The 13678-nt window shown below is 37.3% G+C and overlaps 1 protein-coding gene across 1 annotated transcript; it reads right to left on the bottom strand.

The window, feature by feature from the left end:
- Positions 1-8141: 8141 nt before the first annotated feature.
- GPRIN3 (GPRIN family member 3) lies at positions 8142-10499 on the bottom strand. The gene has a single exon (XM_007951690.2). The coding sequence runs from the start codon at positions 10497-10499 to the stop codon at positions 8142-8144; it is 2358 nt and encodes a 785-aa protein (XP_007949881.1).
- Between the last annotated feature and the right edge of the window lie 3179 nt (positions 10500-13678).

Here is a 13678-nt window from a genome sequence, read left to right as displayed (position 1 = left end):
GATGACAAATCTTGTCCAATGTTGATACCTGTTGGCTCATGGCTCTAACCTTGTTAGAGTGTCACACAGTATCACTTATATCAATAATAGTAATTTCTTATTTGAGTTCATTTAAAATAGCTCTCAGTTACTAGGATCCTATTTTCCTACCAACATCATCTATAATTTTTTTTTTTTTTCATTTTAATTAGACTTCTCTTTGGTGCTGCTAAACACTGTTTTGCTGATCTCAAGAGAAGACAGCCTGTGATCATTTTCCACTTTGAGTGATTAGACATTCTTTTGAAATCTAGGGATATAGCTCATAAAAATGTAGAGGTTTTTTATCAGCCTGTGGAAATAAACACATTGATAATGTCCAAATGGAGACTAAAAAAACAATCAGTTTTCCCTGGTGTTTGCCACTTCCAGATATAAAATTAGGTGATTAAAGAATAGCATTGGAACTTTAAAATTGCTCTGTTACAAGTATGTACCTCAGTAAGATGTTAAATAGATTTCTATAGCCGAGAGGATTGGCCTTTCCTAAGCACAAAATCTGCTACCAGGGACTGGCATGATTTAATGAGGAGCATCCAATCAATATTCATATTTGTAAAACAGAACTGTCATGGAAAGATGTCGTTTTCAATTTGTGATTTATTTAAATACACCAGTCTGAACAAAATGCATTTATTTATATGTGCATCTATATGTGGCTAAATGAATTACAGTTATGCTATGTATACATTTTTATGTTGAGAAAGTGAAAATACATATTGATTAGCCCTTTTAAGGCTTTTGAACAACTGTTTCTTCTTCCTGTTTTCTTGAAGCTGCTTTGAAGAGTTAGATAATTCATACAAGGTATGTACACAATCACACCCATAGTATGTACAACCTAGTCACACACACTTAACACAGAGAGGATGTGTGAGGAATGTAAATCATCCCAGTGGTCAAACAACTGACCTTACCTGCGACTAATGGCAGGGTTAATTAGCCCTGGCATGTTTAGCAACATGCCAATGTACTGATTACTATATGCAACCTTTGTGATAATTACGTTATCTACTCATGGAGATGATTAAAAAACCCCACAAAACAGCCCTTTCTGACATCCAAAAATGAAAGGACAAATTCTTTTGCTGAATGAACATGCACACTTTTGTTGGCTTCATTAACTTTCACACATGTGCCTACATGATGAAAGAACTTGACCTTAAAATGGGGTGCAGCATGTTATTTTCCCCCCCTACACATTAACAATAGAAAATTAATCACTCACAGACGGTACACACTTACAGAATGTATTGACATACCACAACCAACTACACAGTATTATGCACAACATATTGTTCATACAATAGTACAGCAGAATAAATACAATTAGAAAGTTAGTAATTGTTAGTATTATTTCTTTCTGAGTTTTCAGGCCATGTCGATCTTTCTTTATTTCAATAAAACTTATCTCCACATACCCTTAAAACAAGAATTAGTCTCTCCCCTCCTCTAGAGATTGGGGAGTATGACTATAATACTGTAATCTATTGATTTACAAATATCATTTTAAAGACATGATGTAAAACATTATAAAAAATAATTTACTCAAAGATATGGTCTAAAATAAAAGCTAAAGAATCTATATTCATTATGAGATGCTGATAAACATAAATAAGCCCCTTCTCATTCGATTTTTTTGCTCTATACACAACCTTTACATGTTATTAAAAACAATGATTTGAATTTTTAAAAAAAGTATTTAAACTGCTTAAATTTTTGCTGAGGAATAGACAATCTAGTTTTTATATTAATGAAGAGTAATACTAGCAGCAATGTCACAAAGAAAGCTATAATTTTCACCCCAGAAATAAATGGATGACCTCCCCACAGCTTAAGCGATCACGGAAGAAGTTATTATTTCTTTCCCATTTAATTCTCCTTAACACACTTGAGTTATTTGGGTTATCTCATAATTATCACCCTGTTGGTTGGTTGATCAGCAGTATCTCTTTCTGAAGTGTTAACGTCATCTTTTTAATTCATATAATTTTGCCACAAATTTAATTTGAGCTAGAACCCATAAAGATAACTTGATAAAGAATAAGTATTTAAAAATGCCCATCTGTAGCATTATTTTCTCCAAGGCATTATATGAGACCCCTTTTGATATGAATACTCAAGTTTGAATTATTCTACATTTGGGAACCCAATTTTTTATAGCTAAGGCTGTAATCCTCTGGGCAGAGTTAACTGTGCTATTCTACATACTAGTGTCTGGGAAGAGTAATTACCATATGCTTAACCCCTCTATTTCAGGAATGTATACTTTATTTCAGTAAAGTTTCTGGCTGGAGTTGTCTTGAGTTTTAAGCCAGCAAGACTTTTGTTGAACTTTTTCTTGGCTAGAATAAAACCAGAGATGTTAATCATATCTCTTCTAATGCTCACTAATGTACCTCTTTACAGAACTCCTAAACAAGTTTTTCCAGCAAGAAAGCAGTAATTATACCTCAACTTATCTTATCTTGGGGTTTACAGTCTTTAGGGAGCAAACCACAATAATATAATGGTGTGCCTATAATAGATATACTTGCTGGTATAACTGCCTCTTTTTGGCACATTATAGCTTGGGTTTAATTTCCTATTCAACAGTCTTTATTCTCATGATTAATATCGGGATATCTGGATCTTAAAAAGCTTGTAAATAACATCTTGTTACATCATTCTGACCCCCACAGTCTGGTCCTTGTGGCCCAGGGTTACCTGAATGTCCTTTATAATCATCATCACCATGCTTTACCTAATGCCAAATAGTAGTTTTTCAGGATTTTGTTGTTTTTATCTACACATATATACAGATGTACTGGAATGACTTTGAGAGAGGTTGTTTGGTTGTGGCAAGTGAGTAGTTTAGCTGGTGAGTGTTCACAGTTAAAAGCAGCTATGATGCCCTCTGGCAGATGTCACTAATTATTTGTGAGGCAATTTTTCCACCTCAATCCATCTTCATTTATTTCCTTGGTCATTGCAAACGAAGCTCATTTGATTTCTGGAGACAAGGAGAATTTTTTTCTGAGAGTAGGATAAAGTTTTTGGAAATCTTGTTTCAGTATTTACAAGACAATTTCTCTCCCTTTGCAAAAATGTCAAACATTTTGTAGATATACTTAAGCCCATGTGTCTGTACAAATGACATTTCTAATTACTCAGCCAGTTGAAGAATTTCATTGTGAAGATCTAGTTACAAGGATGGACAGGAGATTCAGCATATCACCTGTTATTTGCCAGGTGGCAGCAGCTGACCCACATATGGAAAGAAACAAACAAAAATACCATACAGGACATCTAGGAAAATTGATAACAGAAAGAAAAATGCTCAGATCTTAATAGAAAAATAGCAACAACTGAGGCAGACATGGACAAGATTTCTGATTCACCACCTAGAAAAAACAGGGGTGGGGAAGAGGTGGACAGCTCACTTATCTAAGATACTGCTGAGTTCATTGTATTATTATCACAAAGGGAAATTCACAGGCTTCTTTTTCAAACACCACTTTGGATAAAGCAGGAGAAAGTAAACAGCTTCATCTCCATGGTAGCATTGTACACAATTAGTGAATCAGACAAGGAGCTGCCTACACAAGGCTACACGTGTCCAGGTTTCAGAAAAAACACATATACATACATGCAAACTTTATCTTAATGTACTATTTTTCTTTATATTGATTTTTAAAAAGGAATATGGTGAATTATGTGGTAGGGTAAGTGGAAAAAGAATTTAACATTTGCACATAATGAAGGAAGAAGAGAAGGTAATTTCTCACATTTTGGGAGCAAAATAGCAACTGAATGGCTAGAGCAAAGGCCAAACAGTTTACATTAACAGCACATTTGTTGTATATAACCTGTGTAAACAAATTTTAGAGTCACAGGATGCTCTATTCCTGGTGTTACAGAGGAATTGCCAGAAAGGAGAGGAATCATTTAGACTAAGTGGTTGTTGTTGTTACGTGATGTTGAGTCAGACCCGACTCATAGCGACCCCTCCTTGGGTTTCCGAGGTGGTATCACTACAGAAGTAGATTGTCCAACCTTCCTTCTGAGGAGTGGCTGGTGGGTTTGAACCTCCAGCCTTCTGGTTAGCAGTCAAGTGCCTTAGGCACTACGCTACCAGAGCTCCTTAGAATAAGTTAGGAACAGTAAATCCTCAACATTCTGGGATGTAACCAATACCATTTTTCCTTTCTATTTTCCACTTTAAGGCCACAAGCTTCTATGAAGATTTTGTTCCGAATTCAACCTTTAGGTGTGCTACATATTCAGTACAATTTCTTTCAATTTTGGTGCTTAACATATAATACAGAAAATACTGGTATCTAAAATAATATATATTAGACAACTCTTAACAATAAAAAACTATCAAAGAGCAAATTATACTCAATATAGCTGGACATGTGAAGGAAGAAGTACCTACTAATATTTTTCATAGATATTTCACTTTGAATGAAGACAAAAAATGGTTTTTGGTTAATCTTGACTTAAGAAATATTCAATTTATGCCACTGCTCCAAAACAGTAATCAGGAGTTGTATGTAAAGTAGTTGGTCAATAGCATCAAATGGCAATTATCCAGAAAGACATAATTAGAAAAGCATACAGGATAAGCACATGGACACTTAGAATATGATAGCTGAAGCTATAAGGTTTTTTTTTTTTGTGGTTATGGATATAGAAAAATCAATATTTCAATTAATACTTGTAGTATTCACATCTTAACCTTTAAAATGTTTAATCTTCTAGATACTGAGTTCCAATCCACCCCTTTTACTACTTGTTTAAGAAACAAGTTGTATTTCATGTTTTAAGAAAACATTTTCTCCATATATTTTAAAAGAAAAATGCATTAAGAATGACCACATCACATCTAAAAGAAATGAAGGGCAAAAACAATTTTCAATCCAGTGTGTGTCACGAAGTTAAGTAAAGAATAACTGAGGAAATTCAAAGATTCTGCCAGGAAAATTGTCTTGCAATTTTATTTGTTGAATGAACTTAATGGTGTCATGCATAATGTACTAAATATCTATGCTGTATCACAGATTAAAGTAAAGGAATATTTTCAAACAAAGGTTTTATTGTAAGAGTTGGTAACTTAGGGCATCATAATGTAAAAACACTTTAATAGTCTCCTACCTTGTTTAGTGATTTGATAGTGCATTTCTGGCATCGTTTATGAAAACCGTGAGCCCTATCAGATTGGATAAGCAACAAAACAAGAAAGCTTTTGTAATATTTTGTGACAGTGCCTATAGCACTGTAGAAGAATTTGGTGCTAGCATCAAAGAAAACCAATTAAAATGACTACATTAAATAGTTTTTCTTCAAGTTTAATGTGAGAGATACAGCTACAACACTAAACTTAGCTGTTTCAATTTATTAAATTTAGGACAAATGCCTACTACTTGCTTAGGTCTCTGCTTTGTTTCACTATTTATAAATCATGTGATTACTCCCAACTCATGAAAATAAATATTATTGCCAGATGCTGAATTCTTTTTCTCTCCCATTTTAATGCAGGAACAACCTGTTCTAGCTGCTTCACAGTAGAGCATTACCTAGGGCCTACCCATCTGGAGTGGGTACTGTTGACAGCTGCTACTGTGTACACAGGGTGTATTCTATGTGTACAGTGGATATGCCTATGTGTGAGATAGCCAGGAAGAGGGAGATAGGAGACAGCTTACTTCCCGGGAAAAGCATCTGAAACAATAGGCAACAAAATCACTATGAAAAATGGGTAACTCAGACCAAAATCTGTGATCATTAATAACATAGGTTATAATTTCTCCTTTAATCATTCTTGATGTAGGTCAATTGGTAAGAAACTGAAAAATGTGCCTCATCTAAAATTCATTTTAATTTCTAATTATAACAAATATTATCAAAATTCTCAGGGTATGTGTGTTGGATAATTAAGAACTCAGGATTTCCTATACAGTTAAATTATTTGAAATAAATTAATCTAAATGTCCAGCGTAGCTGGTAATGTTAACTTTTAGGTATGATATTTTCCCTCATATGTTAAGAATTTGCAAAATTGAATTAAAAACAAAAAAAGAAACCCAGTTACTGTGAATATATTACTCAAATGAAATGGTATATATGAATCTCTGGATGGATGATACATGATCAGATAGTCTTTTGTGACTCCTCAGAGGGAATAAGTTCAGAGAAGCAACCAGTATCCCCTCCCATATCTGATTTTCTAAACGTAAGATGGAGACAAATGCACTGCCTACAATGAATATAGAAGAGGAAGCCTTCTCAGGGCACTAGTTTATGCCTGTTCCATACTATCCTAACCCTAAAGCTACCACTGGTTTTCCCAGGCTAGTGACCTTATCTGGGGATAGGTATACGCTAAGTTCATACAGGTGTTAGCTCTCAAGGAACATAGCCCACCCAGAGCTCAAACTATTTCCTCTTCTTTTATTTGGTTTAAAGCATGAGATATGTGTTTCTCTTACATAAGTTTTCAAGGGTTACCTTTTTCATTAAGATTATAAATTTACACAGTTAGATGATATTAGTACCATATAAATATTATAGGGAAGGTTGTGTTCTATTTGGTACTGAAAACTATTTTCTGTTAGAAGCTATTGAACCAAAGCAAAATAAGAAAAACATAAATTACATCCTGTTTACAGGAGTCTAAATTAAACATTGTTTTTATTACTCATGGGGCTTTCCTTTTTGTCAACACAGAAGAGAGTGGTAGTTGGCTATTTATAATTTCTTCTCAGAACTTTAACATTCTCCTCAGAATGTTACTGGAAAACAATCAGATAACATAAAATTTAGTATTATCACCAATCTGATCACTTTTTCCAAAAATTCAGTCTCATATACTTTCTATACAGTAAGAAAAAAATCTAGCCAAAATCAGAGATACACCTTGCCTTCAGCAGAGGGAAATCTGTATATACAAATCCGTGTTTCATATAGGCAGTATTCATATTCAAAAGCTTAGCTAATTTTCCTAATATAATTTTATTATCAGGTATACTGAGGTTTATAAAAAGGGCTATATGCATATGTTTACAAATATTAATTGATATTTGGCATTTTATGCATTTAAATGCTTTTATTTGATGTCATCTGACCTAGAAATAAGTCAAATTTGTTTTGTTTTTTTATGTTATTGTTCTTATCCCCTACTTGGATTTTGTGTAGTAACAGCATTCTTATTGCTATAAACCAAAAGCAAAACAAAACAAACAAAAAAACAAACCTATAGCCATCAAGTCAATTCTGACTAACAGTGATCCTATAGGACAAAGTAGAACCGCCCCAAAGGGTTTCCAAGGCTGTGATCTTTAAAGGAAGCAGACTGCCACATTCTTCTCTTGAGGAGCTGCTGGTGGGTTCAAACTGCTGACCTTTTGGTTAGCAGCCAAGCACTTAACCACTGTACCACCAAGGCTCCCTTATTGCAATGACTAGAAATTTTAAGTGTTTTGCTAATGTTGTTGTTGTTGTTGTTTGCCGTGGAGTCAGCCCCGACTCATAGCGACCCTTCCTTGGATTTCCAAGGCAGTATCACTACGGAAGTAGGATTGCCCAACCTTCCTTCCGAGGAGTGGCTGGTGGGTTTGAACCGCCAGCCTTCTGGTGAGCAGTCAAGTGCCTTAGGCACTATGTTACCAGAGCTCCTGTTTTGCTAATAGTGTTTTTTTTGTTTTGTTTTGTTTTTGCTATTCCTACTATAAAGCAAGGATTTTATTGGAAACACCATAGTGTGATAAATAGAAGGAGTAATACGAAATGACACATGTATAATGATAATGCTATTTCTATAAGCAACATTATATTTAAAAAATCCAGTGAATATTATTTCCACATAATTAAGTTGTAAATGTCCAGTGAAGCTTACTTCTTTTCTCTCACTCTTTCTTTCAAATTCAGGAGATATTTTTATGAGGTCCCAGACAAAGGGCCTGAAATTCTTAATAGCAGTTTCCTGTATTTAATACTTGCTTCCTATGCATAGGTTTTTTCTCTTCCAGATCTCTCAGGAAAACAATGAAAGTAAGCTTTCACACAGCTCAACACTTATGAATACCCTAAATGTATACATGCGCTCCCAAATGCCTTCCCTTTCAATCTAACACTGAGGAAGGGGCAGGACGAACACAGCAGTTGGGGCGCCGAAAGTTCTGCAGCATGGACTGGAAAACACTGTGCTGCCTTCCTTTAAGCTTTTTATTTGAAGAAGTATCTGAGGAAATGGATCTCCGGCTCTGGCTGTTTTGCGCTTTGATTAATTTCTCATGTTCCCTGATTTGTCTTTGTAAGTGGTTCTGGATGGCAATACCCAATGACTCTGGGTCCAAGGAAGCACCATACACCTCCCAGGTCATGCCCTGCTCATCCCACACCACATCTCGGACACGCTTGGACTGTTTCAACTGGAGCTTGGATTCAGTGGCAAGTTGCTTTTTTTTCTCTCCTGGGGTGAGTCCTACCTGAGCAGCAGCCGCTGTCACGTTTAATTTTTGCTCCTTGAGAAACTCGCTAACTCGGCTTGCCCGACGGGGGCTGGCTTTCACTGAGCGAGAAGGGGTCCTTTTACCAGAACCTGGGCTGGAGTCACCCATGGAATCAGAAGGCAGGCTGAGGCTTGCGGCTGTCTTGGTTTGTTTATTTTCTTCTAAGGTGCCTTCCTGGTTCTTTTTCATGGAAGAGGGTGTGGGATTAGCAGCTGATCCTGTGGCTCCACTTTCTTCAGATTTGGGATTGAGCAGTAGGGTTTTGGCTTCTGCCTTTGCCTTTACTTCCAGGGTATCAGTGCCAGTAGACTCTGGTTGTTTTACTAGCTGAGGAGATACAGGCTTCTTCTCTCCTGGACCTCCTTTCTCACTGGGATCCAACTTCTCAGACTGTTCATCTTTGCTGGAGGGGACACAAGAGTTGGGTAGTTTATAATCTGGATCCACTTGGTGACCATAGATGGTTTTCACTGTAAATTCAGATGGCATGGCTTCAGATTTTCCCACTCCATAACTTATTTCATCTTGACTGTTTGCACAGATACAAATCTGGTCAGCAGAGCTAGCGTTCAAGGAGCTAGAATTAGAACCTGAAAATTGTTTAGAGTTTGGCTTTTCCCTCTTAGGAGTCATTCCTGCTGACTTACCATCTTCTTTACATATATCTTGAGCATTATTGGATGCCACCTTGATTGGTGCAGTTTGAAGGACCTTGCCTGGCAAGCTCATTGATTTGTTTTCCCCATGCAAAGCCATGGAACCAGCTGTGGCTACCTGGATGTGCACCTTGGGCACTATGGCACAGCACTGACCTGACTCCTGGGAGGCTAGCGTGCTGTCAGACAGCTCCAATGTGTGGCTCCCACTGGCACTGCCATGGCAGATGATGCATAGTTGCTCTTGTTGTTCAAAATGCTCAGGAGCAGGGATTTCTTTTAAGAACGCGGTAAGGATGCTGGGGCTGGTGGAGACTGATCTGCTCTCCACACTTGCCACTGCCTGCACCTCAGCATCTTGTCGAGTTCTATTGGTAGCTCCCTTGATCTCACTTTCAGCTTGGTTGGTCATTGTACTTGCCTCTTTAAACTTTACCCCCTGACACTGAGCTGTCAGCTGCACTTTCTCTGGGTCTGGAGGAAATGCTGAACCTTTACTAGAGAGGTGGGATGGTTGAGATGCCACAGAAGTCATGGCCTGGGTGTCTGAGGCAGTGGGAAAGGGTTGTTTGTTTTCTGAACATCCAAATTCCTTAGCAGAAGATTCACAGGACCTTGGCTCAGAGTCACAAATGGCTTGATGCCTCTCCCCTTCAGGTCCACCTACAGGAGAGGCTGAAGGACTGGACACTGGGGTTGCAGTATTTGGAGTTTGCACCATTCCCTGGATTGTTTCTTGAGAAGGAATTTCACAGGGTACTTGATCATTGTTGCAGCCATGGATACCTCCTACAGGACAACTTGACTTCTCAGGTTGCTCTCCACCTGAGGTTCTCTGTGATTTCACCTGGGTGTCTTCAGGTACAGATGAGGGGCTAGCCTTGATTTTGACAGCCAGGATGCCCTGGTTGGTGTGCTGATTGGCTGGCATGATGAATGGTGCACGTGTAAGATCCTTTCCTGCCGCAGAACATGGGACTGGTGCTATGGGCATGCTGCTTCCTGGCAGCTGGGATTTACTAGGAGAGTTGAGTGTGGGAGGCTGTTTCTCTACCTCATTGATGACACAAGGAGAAGACATGTCTGGCTGGGTCATCTCATGCTCACAAGCCTTCATCAGAGCCTCAGCTGCTGCACTGGGGCTGAGGTCTGGTTCTGCAGGAGTCCCTGAAAGGCCATTGGTATTCTTATACAGTAGGGCTGGTCCCTGATGAGATGAAGCAGATCGCAACTCTCCTAGATCCTCTTCTTTCCCAGAAGTTGCAATCAGGGAAGTTTTAGCTGATCTCAGAGGGTCAGGTACAGTCCCCATGGAATTTCTTTTCAGGAAAACTCCAGAGTGTTCCCTTGAGCAGTGCTCTCCCTAGAAGCAGTTGTAGCTTACAGTGAAGACACAGTTAGCGATGATTCCTCTGAAGAACCAATCTGTGAATCAAGCAAGGAAACAGTACCATTAACACAGTACATCATTTAAAGACTACAAAAAAAAAAAAAAAATGTAACTAATTATCATTTATATAAGACCTTGTAAGCATATTAAACAATTTAAACATAGACCTTGAAAAAAAATAATTTTGGAAAGAATAATTTTAATTACACAAGTATTTCAATGTGTTGATTTCTACTTACAGTCCAGCAAATAGATTTTTAATGTATTTACCTAAACTACACCCACTACCATTAAGTTGATTCTGACTGAGAGTAGTCAGAATCAAACCCACATTGGGTTTCCCAGGGAGAAAATCTTTACCAAAACAGATTGCCTCATCTTGCTTCAACAGAGTGGCTGGGGGGTTTGAGCCACCAACCTTCTGGTTAGCAGTCAAATGCCTTAGCACTGCACAACCAGAGCACCTAAACATTTGAGAATTACCTTAAAAGTAATTTGTGTGATCTGCTTTACCAGATATCAGAAAATCCTACAGAGCTACTGTAATCAAATCAATTAAGTATTGAAATAGGAATAAACAAATATATATGTAAAAAAAGAATATCTAGAATTTAGATCCAAATATAAATAAAGATTTAATATATGACCAAGAAGACATGAAGTATGAAACCAGGAAAATTGGAAGTTGTCAAAAATGAAATGGAACAGATAAAGATCAATATCTTAGGCATTAGTGAGCTGAAATGGCCTGGAACTGGCCATTTTGAATCAATCAAACATATGGTTTACTATGCTGGGAATGTCAAGTTAAAGAGGAATGGCATCACTTTCATTGTCAAAAAGAACATATATTGAAGTCCAATGCTGTCAGTGATGGGATAATATCCACACCTTTATAAGGAAGACCTGTTAATACTACTATTATTCAGATTTATGCACCAACCACTAAAGTCAAAGATGAAGAAATTAAAGACTTTTACTAACTTCTGCAGTCTGAAATTGATCAAACTGGAAATCAAGAGGGATTGGTGACTGCTGGAAATAGGAATGCAAAAGTTGGAAAGAAAGAAGCATCAGTAATTAGACAATATGCCCTTGGTGATAGAAATGATGCTGGAGATTGCATGACAGAATTTTGCAAGACCAACAACTTACTGCAAATATCTTTTTTCAATAAGATAAATGGCCACTATACACCAGGACCTTGCCAGGTAAATATGCAGGAATCAAATCGACTATATCTGTGGAAAGAGATAATGGAAAAGCTCGGTATCATCAGTCAGAAAAAGGCCAGAGGTCAACTGTGGGACAAATAATCAATTGTTCATATGAAAGTTCAAGTTGAAGCTGAAGAAAGTTAAAACAAATCCACAAGAGCCAAAATATGACCTTGATTATATCCCACCTGAATGTAGATACCATCTGAAGAATAGATGTGGTGAATTGAACACCAGTGACTGAAGACTTGATGAGTTGTGGGATGACATGTAGGACATCATACATGAAGAAAGCAAAAGATCATTGAAAAGACTAGAATGGAAGAGAAGACAAAAATAGATGTCAGAATAGGCCCTGAAACTGCTATTGAATGGAGAGAATGGAAGAAATGAAGTGAAAGATTTGAACAGAATATTTGAAAAGGTAGCTTGAGAGGACAAAATAACATATTATGAAATGTATTGAAAGTATTATGAAATATATGGAAGTATTATGAAATATGCGAAGACCTGGATTGCAAAAATCAAAGTGAACACACTTGGCATTTCTCAAGCTTAAAGAGTTGAAGAAAAAATTCAAGACTCAAGTTTTGATATTGCAGGATTCTATGGGTAAAAATCCTGAACAATTCAGGAAGCAGAAAAAGAAGATGAAAGGAATACTGAGTCAGTGTACAAAAAAGAACTAGTTGATGTTCAACCATTTCAGGAAGTTAGCATATGATTAAGAACCAATGGTATTTAAGGAGGAAGTCCAACCTGCACTGAAGGAATTAGCAAAAAAAAAAAACAAGAGTCCAGGAAATTATAGAACACCAATTGAGATGTCTTAAAAATGGATGCAGCACTGAAGGCCTTTACTCACTTATGCCAAGGAATTTGGAAGACAGTTACCTGGCCAGCCAACTGGTAGAGATCCACATTTTGTGTGTATTCCAAAGACAGATGATCCAACAGAATGTGGAAATTATTGAACAATATCATTAATATCACTTCCAAGTAAAATTTTGCTTAAGATAATTCAAAAACTGTTGCAGCATTATGTTGACAGGGAATTACCAGAAGTTCAAGCCAGATGCAGAAAAGGATGTGAAAGAGGGAAATCATTGTTGATGTCAGATGGATCGTGGCAGAAAGCAAAGAATACCAGAGAGATGTTTACTTGCTTTCTATTACCTATGCAAAGGCATTTGTGCGGATTATAACAAATTATGGATCACTTTGTGAAGAATGGGAATTTCAGAACACTTAATTCTTTCCCCTTTTTCTTACTAGGAGCTCTGGTGGCACAGTGCCTAAGGCATTTGACTGCTAATCAGGAGGTTGGTGGTTCAAACCCACTAGCCAGTCCTTGGACAGAAGGTTGAGCAATCTACTTCTGTAGTGATACTGCCTCAGAAACCCAAGGAGGAGTTGCTATGAGTCAGATCCAACTTGATGGCAATGAGTTTTCTTACTCTCTACCAAGGCAGATGTCCTTCTTCAGAGATTGGTCCCTTCTGATAACATATCCAAAGTATAAGATGAAGTCTTGCCATCCTTGCTCTAAAAGAGCATTCTGGCTATACTTGTTCCAAGATAGATTTGGTCATCGTTCTGGCAGTCCATGTACGTTCAATATTCTTTGTCAACATCATAATTCAAATGCATCCATTCTCTTTGGTCTTCCTTATTCATTGTTTAGTTTTCATATACATATGAGGTAATTGAAAATACCTTGGCTTGGATATGTCTTTAAAGTGATATCTTTGCTTTTAAACACTCTATACAGCCTAGCTTGTAGACTGAGACAGACTAGGAAGAAGGAAGAGGCTGTCCACTTCTCAAAGAATTGGCCAGGGAAATCCTTATGAATAGCAAAGAAACACTGTTTGGTACATTACC

The sequence above is a fragment of the Orycteropus afer genome, unplaced genomic scaffold (genome assembly GCF_000298275.1).
Source record: "Orycteropus afer afer isolate SDZICR_OR568_19922 unplaced genomic scaffold, OryAfe1.0 scaffold00309, whole genome shotgun sequence".
Classification (NCBI taxonomy): Eukaryota; Metazoa; Chordata; class Mammalia; order Tubulidentata; family Orycteropodidae; genus Orycteropus; species Orycteropus afer.
Note: the sequence above shows the minus strand (reverse complement) of the source record. Positions and strands in the feature narration are given on the sequence as shown.